Source organism: Ranitomeya variabilis, chromosome 1 (genome assembly GCF_051348905.1).
Source record: "Ranitomeya variabilis isolate aRanVar5 chromosome 1, aRanVar5.hap1, whole genome shotgun sequence".
NCBI lineage: Eukaryota > Metazoa > Chordata > Amphibia > Anura > Dendrobatidae > Ranitomeya > Ranitomeya variabilis.
In genome coordinates, this window is record NC_135232.1 from 77,950,026 (window position 1) to 77,962,360 (window position 12,335).

The 12,335-nt window shown below is 46.1% G+C and overlaps 1 protein-coding gene across 1 annotated transcript in view; it reads right to left on the minus strand.

Moving 5' to 3' along the window:
• PARP8 (poly(ADP-ribose) polymerase family member 8) overlaps window positions 1-12,335 on the minus strand; it is a 377,448-nt gene that overhangs the window by 59,021 nt on the left and 306,092 nt on the right. Inside the window, exons 13-14 of the mRNA XM_077285314.1 lie at window positions 11,095-11,148; window positions 9,389-9,484 (exon numbers count right to left, since the gene is read on the minus strand). Of these exons, the coding sequence (XP_077141429.1) occupies window positions 9,389-9,484; window positions 11,095-11,148 (150 nt within the window). The remainder of the gene's footprint in view (window positions 1-9,388; window positions 9,485-11,094; window positions 11,149-12,335) is intronic.

Consider the following 12,335-nt stretch of genomic DNA (forward strand, 5'->3'; position numbering starts at 1 on the left):
AGCTCAGTTTTGAAATATTGTAAAACTTTTATTAAAGAGAATCAGTCAATAGGATTACACACCCCAAACTACAATTATTTGAAAAAAGGACAAGTCCAGCAAAACCTTTACATAGCTAGTCGGTTTCTCCATTACTGAGAAATCGGGATTGGAATTGATATGCAAATGAGGCTAAAGGACTATGGTAGATCTTATGCATGTAGAAAAGCCGCGGAGACACCATCACGTGTTTCTCAACGCAAGCAATGAATAGCCAGGTCTTTCCCCGGGAAGGAACAACCACAGGAAGGGCAGCATCCAATAAAGGAAAACCACCTATGCCAAAACATGGTATCCATCCACAGACAGCTGTTTCGAGGTATTTGCCCCTCATCAGTGTGGAGTAGGAAACTGGCTATTAGGAGCAGTGCCTGGTGAAAAGACTATAAACAAAAGGGTGAATGACCTCGGGGAGATCAAAACATCCAACACTGCGAAGACACCATCACGTGTTTCTCAACGCAGTGATCCAGAACACTGCCCCCATCCCTTAAGGAAAAAATGCATGTAGAAAGGCCGCGGAGACACCATCACGTGTTTCTCAATGCAAGCAATGTGAAAGACCTGGCTATTCATTGCTTGCATTGAGAAACACGTGATGGTGTCTCCGCGGTGTTGGATGTTTTGATCTCCCCGAGGTCATCCATCCTTATGTTTATGGTAGATCTTAAGCATTTGGCACTCCAGGTCTATTACCTGTTCAGCGCCTTCTCCTCCTGCCCGAAGTCACACGGCATAGAGATAGTCAGGCACGCAGGAGGAAGCGGTGCTGGGTGGGGAATAGAGATGGAGTGACAGAGGCTTTAGATCTACCATAGTCTTTCAGGCTCATTTGCAAATCATCACTGTAATGAGCGGTACCACGTGACCGCTCATACAGGAAGAAGCTGCGGCGCTGAGAGGAAGCATCGAGGGAGCCGGGTGAGTATTTTATTTCCAGCGGGCGGGCGCACGGGGTGGGAGGGGGGTGGTGACAAGGATCTTTATTTTAAACACACACAAAAAAAAAAACAATGATTTTTTATTTCTTCTCTCCAGTGTACGGTCCGTGTGTCATCAGTGTACGGTCAGTGTGTCATCAGTGTTTTGGATTAGTGTGCCATCAATGTATTGTCCGTGAATCATCAGTGTAAGGTCTGTGTGTCATCATTGTATGGTCAGTGTGTCATCAGTGTATGGTCCGTGTATCATCAGTGTATGGTACGTGTATCATCAGTGTATGGTACGTGTATCATCAGTGCATGGTCCGTGTGTCATCAGTGTACGGTCCGTGTGTCATCAGTGTACGGTCAATGTGTCATCAGTGTTTTGGATTAGTGTGCCATCAGTGTATGGTCCGTGTATCATCAGTGTATGGTCCGTGTATCATCAGTGTATGGTCCGTGTGTCATCAGTGTACGGTCCGTGTGTCATCAGTGTACGGTCAGTGTGTCATCAGTGTTTTGGATTAGTGTGCCATCAGTGTATGGTCCGTGTATCATCAGTGTATGGTCCGTGTGTCATCAGTGCATGGTCCGTATGTCATCAGTGTACGGTCAGTGTGTCATCAGTGTATGGTCCGTGTATCATCAGTGTACGGTCCATGTGTCATCAGTGTACGGTCAGTGTGTCATCAGTGTATGGTCCGTGTATCATCAGTGTACGGTCCATGTGTCATCAGTGTACGGTCCGTGTGTCATCAGTGTACGGTCCGTGTGTCATCAGTGTATGGCCCGTGTGTCATCAGTGCATGGTCCGTGTGTCATCAGTGCATGGTCCGTGTGCCATCAGTGTATGCTCCGTGTATCATCAGTGTATGGTCCGTGTATCATCAGTGTATGGTCCGTGTATCATCAGTGTATGGTCCGTGTGTTATCAGTGTACGGTCCATGTGTCATCAGTGTTTTGGATTAGTGTGCCATCAGTGTATGGTTCGTGTATCATCAGTGCATGGTCCGTGTGTCATCAGTGCATGGTCGGTGTGTCATCAGTGAATGGTCCGTGTAGCATCAGTGTATGGTCTGTGTATCATCAGTGTATGGTCCGTGTATCATCAGTGTACGGTCCGTGTGTCATCAGTGCATGGTCGGTGTGTCATCAGTGCATGGTCCGTGTGCCATCAGTGTATGGTCCGTGTATCATCAGTGTACGGTCCGTGTGTCATCAGTGTACGGTCTATGTGTCATCAGTGTTTTGGATTAGTGTGCCATCAGTGTATGGTCAATGTGTCATCAGTGTAAGGTCCGTGTGTCATCAGTGTACGATCCATGTGTCATCAGTGTTTTGGATTAGTGTGCCATCAGTGTATGGTCCGTGTGCCATCAGTGTATGGTCCGTGTATCATCAGTGTATGGTCCGTGTGTCATCAGTGTATGGTCCATGTCTCATCAGAGTATGGTCCGTGTATCATCAGTGTATGGTCCATGTGTCATCAGTGTACGGTCTGTGTGTCATCAGTGTATGGTCCATGTGTCATCAGTGCATGGTCCGTGTGCCATCAGTGTATGGTCTGTGTATCATCAGTGTATGGTCCGTGTATCATCAGTGTATGGTCTGTGTATCATCAGTGTATGGTCCGTGTATCATCAGTGTATGGTCCGTGTGTCATCAGTGTACGGTCAGTGTGTCATCAGTGTTTTGGATTAGTGTGCCATCAGTGTATGGTCCGTGTATCATCAGTGTATGGTCCGTGTGTCATCAGTGCATGGTCCGTATGTCATCAGTGTACGGTCAGTGTGTCATCAGTGTATGGTCCGTGTATCATCAGTGTACGGTCCATGTGTCATCAGTGTACGGTCAGTGTGTCATCAGTGTATGGTCCGTGTATCATCAGTGTACGGTCCATGTGTCATCAGTGTACGGTCCGTGTGTCATCAGTGTACGGTCCGTGTGTCATCAGTGTATGGCCCGTGTGTCATCAGTGCATGGTCCGTGTGTCATCAGTGCATGGTCCGTGTGCCATCAGTGTATGCTCCGTGTATCATCAGTGTATGGTCCGTGTATCATCAGTGTATGGTCCGTGTATCATCAGTGTATGGTCCGTGTGTTATCAGTGTACGGTCCATGTGTCATCAGTGTTTTGGATTAGTGTGCCATCAGTGTATGGTTCGTGTATCATCAGTGCATGGTCCGTGTGTCATCAGTGCATGGTCGGTGTGTCATCAGTGAATGGTCCGTGTAGCATCAGTGTATGGTCTGTGTATCATCAGTGTATGGTCCGTGTATCATCAGTGTACGGTCCGTGTGTCATCAGTGCATGGTCGGTGTGTCATCAGTGCATGGTCCGTGTGCCATCAGTGTATGGTCCGTGTATCATCAGTGTACGGTCCGTGTGTCATCAGTGTACGGTCTATGTGTCATCAGTGTTTTGGATTAGTGTGCCATCAGTGTATGGTCAATGTGTCATCAGTGTAAGGTCCGTGTGTCATCAGTGTACGATCCATGTGTCATCAGTGTTTTGGATTAGTGTGCCATCAGTGTATGGTCCGTGTGCCATCAGTGTATGGTCCGTGTATCATCAGTGTATGGTCCGTGTGTCATCAGTGTATGGTCCATGTCTCATCAGAGTATGGTCCGTGTATCATCAGTGTATGGTCCATGTGTCATCAGTGTACGGTCTGTGTGTCATCAGTGTATGGTCCATGTGTCATCAGTGCATGGTCCGTGTGCCATCAGTGTATGGTCTGTGTATCATCAGTGTATGGTCCGTGTATCATCAGTGTATGGTCTGTGTATCATCAGTGTATGGTCCGTGTGTCATCAGTGTACGGTCCATGTGTCATCAGTGTTTTGGATTAGTGTGCCATCAGTGTATGGTTCGTGTATCATCAGTGCATGGTCCGTGTGTCATCAGTGCATTGTTGGTGTGTCATCAGTGAATGGTCCGTGTGCCATCAGTGTATGGTCCGTGTATCATCAATGTACTGTCCATGTGTCATCAGTGTACGGTCCATGTGTCATCAGTGTTTTGGATTAGTGTCCCATCAGTGTATGGTCCGTGTATCATCAGTGCATGGTCCGTGTGTCATCAGTTAATGGTCGGTGTGTCATCAGTGCATGGTCCGTGTATCATCAGTGTACGGTCCGTGTGTCATCAGTGTACGGTCTATGTGTCATCAGTGTTTTGGATTAGTGTGCCATCAGTGTATGGTCCGTGTATCATCAGTGTATGGTCCGTGTGTCATCAGTGTACGGTCCAAGTGTCATCAGTGCTTTGGATTAAGGTGCCATCAGTGTATGGTCCGTGTGCCATCAGTGTATGGCCCGTGTGTCATCAGTGCATGGTCGGTGTGTCATCAGTGAATGGTCCGTGTGCCATCAGTGTATGGTCCGTGTGCCATCAGTGTATGGTCCGTGTATCATCAGTGTACGGTCCGTGTGTCATCAGTGTATGGTCCGTGTATCATCAGTGTATGGTCCATGTGTCATCAGTGTACGGTCCGTGTGTCATCAGTGTATGGTCCGTGTGTCATCAGTGCATGGTCCGTGTGTCATCAGTGCATGGTCCGTGTGCCATCAGTGTATGGTCTGTGTATCATCAGTGTATTGTCCGTGTATCATCAGTGTATGGTCCGTGTATCATCAGTGTATGGTCCGTGTGTCATCAGTGTACGGTCCATGTGTCATCAGTGTTTTGGATTAGTGTCCCATCAGTGTATGGTCCGTGTATCATCAGTGCATGGTCCGTGTGTCATCAGTGCATGGTCGGTGTGTCATCAGTGACTGGTCCGTGTGCCATCAGTGAATGGTCCGTGTATCATCAGTGTACGGTTCATGTGTCATCAGTGTTTTGGATTAGTGTCCCATCAGTGTATGGTCCGTGTATCATCAGTGCATGGTCCGTGTGTCATCAGTTTACGGTCCGTGTGTCATCAGTGTACGGTCTATGTGTCATCAGTATTTTGGATTAGTGTGCCATCAGTGCATGGTCTGTGTATCATCAGTGTATGGTCCGTGTATCATCAGTGTATCGTCCGTGTTTCATCAGTGTACGGTCCAAGTGTCATCAGTGCTTTGGATTAGTGTGCCATCAGTGTATGGTCTGTGTATCATCAGTGTATGGCCCGTGTGTCATCAGTGCATGGTCGGTGTGTCATCAGTGAATGGTCCGTGTGTCATCAGTGTATGGTCCGTGTGCCATCAGTGTATGGTCCGTGTGCCATCAGTGTATGGTCCGTGTATCATCAGTGTATGGTCCGTGTGTCATCAGTGTATGGTCCGTGTGTCATCAGTGTATGGTCCGTGTGTCATTTTTACCATCAGCGTGTTATCAGTGTTTTTCATGGATGGACAAAGAAATAAATGGCAAAGCTTCTCCTTTCCTTGGCAATGTTAAATACGGACAGCACAAGCATGGCAACATACAGTAGATGCCATCTGTATGCTCTACGTGTCTTTTACGCAGGACTGTGGAGTCGGAGACAGAGCCCATTTTGGTGGAGTCAGAGTCGATATAAAATGGACCGACTCTGACTACTAAAATATATAATAAATTGGGTACAGTACTTCAATGCAGTTTGTGGGGAATATTTTTTTCATAAGAATTTGGGAAATAGACAAATGTTTTTTTGTTCTAAAGTTGTATTCCAATAAATATATTTTATGTTCTATCTAAATGGCTTGATTATTGAATCATACTAAAGATTAAAAGCCTGATGTTATCATTTTACTACAGTAAATTTATCACTTAAAAACATGAGCCATGTATGAGGGAGTCGGAGTCATGGGAATTGAGTTGGAGGTTTGGCCTACCGACTCCACAGCCTTCACGGACCCATAGGCTTTTACTGGCATTTCCATCTGTGATACAGAAGAAAGATGGATGCCTCCGTGAGTTTCGCACTGACACACAGTCAGTGAGAAAGTACGGGCATGACAATAGCATTATAGATTATAATGGGTACGTGACGTACCCGTGATAAAAACAGATCCAACACGGTCACCATGTTCAAGGGGAGCTGAACATATGTTTTCCTTTTTTGTGATACCAGTTTTTAAGGGTGAAGGGGGCTATTATATACTAGCTGTTTCGAGCCAGCTAACGCTCGGCATGCTCATTGCTATCTAATTAACACTGCTGGTGATTATGCAATTAAATGAACGTTTACCTTGGCTGAAGTGGTTGAATTACATAGAAAGGAAGTGCTGCGTGTTGTAATGTGGGGGGGAGGAGCGTCGTGTGGTAATGTGTGGCGACGATGCATCGTGTGGTAATGTGTGGGGACGGAGCCTCGTGTGGTAATGTGGGGGGAGGAGCCACATGTGGTAATGTGTGGGGACAGAGCCTTGTGTGGTAATGTGTGGGGACGGAGCCTCGTGTGGTAATGTGTGGGGATGGAGCCTCGTGTGGTAATGTGTGGGGACGGAGCCTCATGTGGTAATGTGTGGGGACGGAGCCTCGTGTGGTAATGTGTGGGGATGGAGCCTCGTGTGGTAAGTGTGGGGATGGAGCCTCGTGTGGTAATGTGTGGGGACGGAGCCTCGTGTGGTAATGTGTGGGGATGGAGCCTCGTGTGGTAATGTGTGGGGATGGAGCCTCGTGTGGTAATGTGGGGGGAGGAGCCTCATGTGGTAATGTGTGGGGACGGAGCCTCGTGTGGTAATGTGTGGGGACGGAGCCTCGTGTGGTAATGTGTGGGGACGGAGCCTCGTGTGGTAATGTGTGAGGATGGAGCCTCGGGTGGTAATGTGGGGGGACGGAGCCTTGTGTGGTAATGTGTGGGGGCGGAGCCTCATGTGGTAATGTGTGGGGACAGAGCCTCATGTGGTAATGTGGGGGGACGGAGCCTCGTGTGGTAATGTGGGGGAACGGAACCTCGTGTAGTAATGTGGGTGGACGGAGCCTCGTGTGGTAATGTGGGGGAACAGAGCCTCGTGTGGTAATGTGTGGGGATGGAGCCTCGTGTGGTAATGTGGGGGGATGGAGCCTCATGTGGTAATGTGTGAGGACGGAGCCTCATGTGGTAATGTGGAGGGAGGAGCCTCGTGTGGTAATGTGTGGGGATGGAGCCTCGTGTGGTAATGTATGGGGACGGAGCCTCGTGTGGTAATGTGGGGGGAGGAGCCTCGTGTGGTAATGTGTGGGGACGGAGCCTCGTGTGGTAATGTGTGGGGATGGAGCCTCGTGTGGTAATGTGTGGGGATAGAGCCTCGTGTGGTAATGTGGGGGGACGGAGCCTCGTGTGGTAATGTGTGGGGATGAAGCCTCGTGTGGTAATGTGGGGGGCGGAGCCTTGTGTGGTAATGTGTGGGGACACAGCCTCGTGTGGTAATGTGGAGGGACGGAGCCTCGTGTGGTAATGTGGGGGGACGGAGCCTCGTGTGGTAATGTGTGGGGACGGAGCCTCGTGTGGTAATGTGTGAGGACGCTCATGTGACCGCTCACACGACCAATCAGAAGCCGTGACGTCATCGAAGGCCCTTCACACGCTCATTCTTAGGAACGGAGGCTCCCGGTTACAGCGGTAAGATCCAGGGGCCACCGGAGAGGTGAGTATATCCATATTTTTTATTTGAATTCTTTATTTTACACATGAATATGGTTCCGATACCGATTCCCGATACCACAAAAGTATCGGAACTCGGTATTGGAATTCCGATATCGCAAGTATCGGCCGATACCCGATACTTGCGGTATCGGAATGCTCAACACTACTTAGCAGTGCTCCATAAGATGTTTATAGCTTGGGCTATTTTGTATAACCTAACTCTGCTTTACTCTTCTCCACAACTTTATCTCTGACCTGTCTGGTGTGTTCCTTGGTTTCCATGATGCTGTTTCGTCCCTAATGTTCTCAAACAAATCTCTGAGGCCTTCACAGAACAGTTGTAGCTCTACTGAGAATAAGTCACATAAAGATGGACTCAATTTACTAATTATGGGACTGTAATAGGGTGCAGGGTTGCGAATGTCACCACGGAACAGACAGACCAACTGTTGAGGGAATTTATTAACAGGAGTAGATTCTCCTCGCAGGGAGTAAACAGGGGGTTAATAGAGGTAAATCAATAGTAAACAGTTAAACGGAAACGAAAGGGTTAACGAGTGTTCTTGTAACTGATCAGTCCAGGGAGGTCCTGACTGAAGGGTCCTTATTCCAATGTGGGTACAGTCACCAGCAGCACTTGAAAAGTCTGAAGTCTTTCCTGCCTTCTGAGAACTGGAGACTCCTGAAGACTCCGGGGTTAAACTTTTGCAGCCTGTTCTTCTCTTTGTGAAACTGAAACCAGGAAATTGCACAGTCTCCGTCGCTGCTGCAAGAGCCTCTGTGCACCAGGCTGACAGTCTCTCTGTAGTAACGCTGTCACACACACACTGGGCAGTTACTTATCACACTCAGGGATTCTTTGCTTGTCACTGCGGTCACCAGGGATTCTTTGCTTGTCACTGCGGTCACCAGGGCTGCACAGTCACTGTCTCTGATTCTGGAGGCTTCCAAATCTACACCCCCACATCCAGCCTTCACTCTGGTGGGTATCTCAGCCTCAGTGCCCTCACGGGGAGCACTACTTTTAGGGGAGCAAGGCGCTGCAGCCTGCCTTCTCTTTGGCGCGCTGCCTTCTCTCTGCTCTCCCGCTCTTTTCTGACCACACCTCTCTCTTCCCAGCAGTCACCACGTCCCCTCTGTCCAGGGCAGAAAGTCTTCCCCCCAACAACCCAGCTGTCTGACTAAGTGGTTCCAGGCAAGGAGCAGGGAAAGCAACCTCCTTACAGGACTTCTGGAGGTAATTAGTCACTCAGGATTTTATTTAGGGGTATCAGATTACAGGGGGCTGAATACAATTATCAGATTTCTATTTCTAAAATATTTACAAAGCAATGTATTATTTCGTTTGCACATCACAATGACTTGCTACTTTGTGTTGGTATATCACACAAAATCTCAATAAAATATATTAAAGTTTGTGGGTGTAACGTGAAGAAATGTGGAAAAGTTCATGGAATATGAATTCTTTTTCAAGGCACTGTATTTACTTGAATGGCCAGACTGAGATGTCCCTATATGATCCGCAGCAGGAGAAATATATGACATCAATATTATAAACACTTTCCTTTACTGTAGTAATCCCAAATATCAAGTGCACCAGATACTGTATAAAAGTTTTCATACAGGAAAACCTCTTTAAAAATGGCTTAGAGAGTCACACAGAGGCTCCTGGGACCCACAGCAAAAATCTGCAACTTGTGCACCACCTATCACTTGACATTTATAACACTTGTTACTGTTTATGTAGCACAGGGGCATTTGGGCCTCTCAAGCCCTACACCCAGTTTCCCCAAAACAGCTATTGCAGACAAATGACTGAGCTAAATAGTAAACATTGACCTGCATGTAATATGTAGTATATCCATAATGTAAAGAGCACTCACCCTCAGCATTGGTCCATTTTGAAATACATGAGGTTCATCACAAACCACACAGTACTCGTTTAGCACAGGTATTCTCTGCTCAGCAAACTCTATTGTCTAAAAGACCAAAAAGTAGACAATGGTGACAGCAAATAAGAATTAGCAAGTATTAAGTTAGAGGTTATAAATAAAAAGGGATAGTCATTATTCATATATGTTTTAAACTTTGTAATTATCCACAGATAAAAAACTCAAGTCAGCTTTACTATATAGAGTGGGACAGAATGAGCAGAGTCATCATTGTATTATCATAATGTGTGTAATTGAAACTGCTTTTTGGGCATTTTGCTACTGATGGGCTATTTCCCATAAATTATTCTATCAAGCTTAGATCTGGTAGTGGGTTGGGGTGACTGAAGGGGCTAGTACCAGATTTCCTTCCACATATACAATTGTGAAATGTTCCATACTTTACACTCTTCACTAGAGCAGTCACACCATGCTGACACTTCCTGACTTCTGGGACAGAATGGGCAGAGTCACTATAACACTAATGTAAGGTGGCTGAGTTTTCTGAGTTATTGATATGGAGAGCGTATCCCAACAATAGGCCATCAACATCGATGGGTTTATGACTTATGGCACACTAAACAAGGGCCTTGTGCCACATCTCCTATACTGTCTACCAGACACACTTCCTTACATTTTCTAGTGCCGTACTGGCCCAAATCCATACAATTGTTAGTGGCTGTTCCTGATATTGCAGCTCAGTAGTACTCAGTTATGGAACGTTCCCTAATTTGCCTCTGACACAGATCCATACGTTTTGCAGTGGCCCGGCCTGTTGCTGAAGCTTAGTCCCATTCAAATGAACAAGGCAGAGCTGTGATATCTTGCACAGTCACTACCAAACATACTGGTCAAGATCCCCACAATTTGTAGTAGCTGTGCTTTGCTTAGTATGGAACAATTAAGATTATATAGTCCTCATTATAGTGATGCAGACTCATCAATCAACAATCTGGATAACTACTAAGTATCCAAGTCCCAAAGTCTTGAAGATTGTGATCAATATGGAAGACTGGGATAGGTCGGTTATCAATCAGCGATAGTTGGGGGTGGGGAACCGCAGTTCATGAATATTGAGCACTTCAAAACCTCAAATTTTGTCTGCAGATCCACTAGTAAAATATTCATCAGATTTACTATAGGCAAATCCTTGACATGTGAAATTAGCTTTAAAGGGGCATTCCCATAATACAAACTTATCCCATTAATAGGGTGGCGAAAATGTATTGGGGGATTCCGACTGCTGGGACCCCAGCGATCCTGAGAATCTTACTCTGTAAAGCCCCATCGTGAATGAAGCAGAGGTGCCCTACACTCCATTCACTGTCTACAGATGTACTGGGGATATCACGCACTATACGCAGCTTTCTCCATCAGTCCTATGGACAATGAATAGAGCGGAAGCTAAGCTTGTGCACCGCCACTCTATTCCAGAGCTCCATTCTCAGGATTGCTGGAGAATCTTCAGAAATCAGTAATTTAGCTTATATTTTATGGAGAGAGATGACTTTGGATTTTGGGAACATCCCTTTAAAATTCCAATAAATTAAAGTGGGGGAATTATCTTGTTTCCTGCATATGTTGTCTGTCTGATATTGGAACAGGCTCATTGAACAGCAGAATATTGTACCAGATTGAACACATGATACTGAACATACCTGCACAAGAAATCCATGCCCCCGCGCTGGAACACTTTTTGCACCATTGGTTGGCTGCAATACAAGATGCATAATAGGCATAGATATTACGTTTTTCAGACTGAAACAAAACTATTCATTTCAATATTAATCTGTGCCTTCATTTATAGCTGAAGTTGATTCCCACATTGCAAGGATGGGATTTTACAAAATTCATGACCCAAATGTTGGGGTTTTACCCTGATTTTAGAAAATTGTTCCAAAAATTGTGACATAACTGTGACGTGTGAACAAATCCTTCTATTTCTACAGGAAACAAATCTGTCCACTCTGGGTAGAACATGGGGGTCTTGAGCAGAGGATTTCCATATACCCTAATAGAGGGAGGCTATGTCTATCTAGGATATATTTCTTCTATATAGGATGTTGAGGGGTCCGTGTGTGTGTGTGTGTGTGTGTGTGTGTGTGTGTGTGTGTGTATATAATATATATATATACTACAGATCAAAAGTTTGGACACACCTTCTCATTTAAATATTTTTCTGTATTTTCATAACTATGAAAATTGTACATTCACACTGAAGGCATCAAAACTATGAATTAACACACGTGGAATTATATACTTAACAAAAAAGTGTGAAACAACTGAAATTATGTCTTATATTCTAGGTTCTTCAAAGTAGCCAACTTTTGCTTTGATGACTGCTTTGCATACTCTTGGCATTCTCTTGATGAGCTTCAAGAGGTAGTCACCGGGGATGGTCTTCCAACACTCTTGTAGGAGTTCCCAGAGATGCTTAGCACTTGTTGGCCCTTTTGCCTTCACTCTGTGGTTAGCTGACCCCAAACCACCTCGATTGGGTTCAGGTCTGGTGACTGTGGAGGCCTGGTCATCTGGCGTAGCACCCCATCACTCTCCTTCTTGGTCGAATAGCCCTTACACAGCCTGGAGGTGTGTTTGAGGTCATTGTCCTGTTCAAAAATAAATGATGGTCCAACTAAACCCAAACTGGATGGAATAGCATGCCGCTGCAAGATGCTGTGGTAGCCATGCTGGTTCAGTATGCCTTCAGTTTTGAATAAATCCCCAATAGTGTCACCAGCAAAGCACCCCCACACCATCATACCTCCTCCTCCATGCTTCACGGTGGGAATCAGGCATGTAGAGTCCATCCGTTCACATTTTCTGCGTCACACAAAGACACGGTGGTTGGAACCAAAGATCTCAAATTTGGACTCATCAGACCAAAGCACAGATTTCC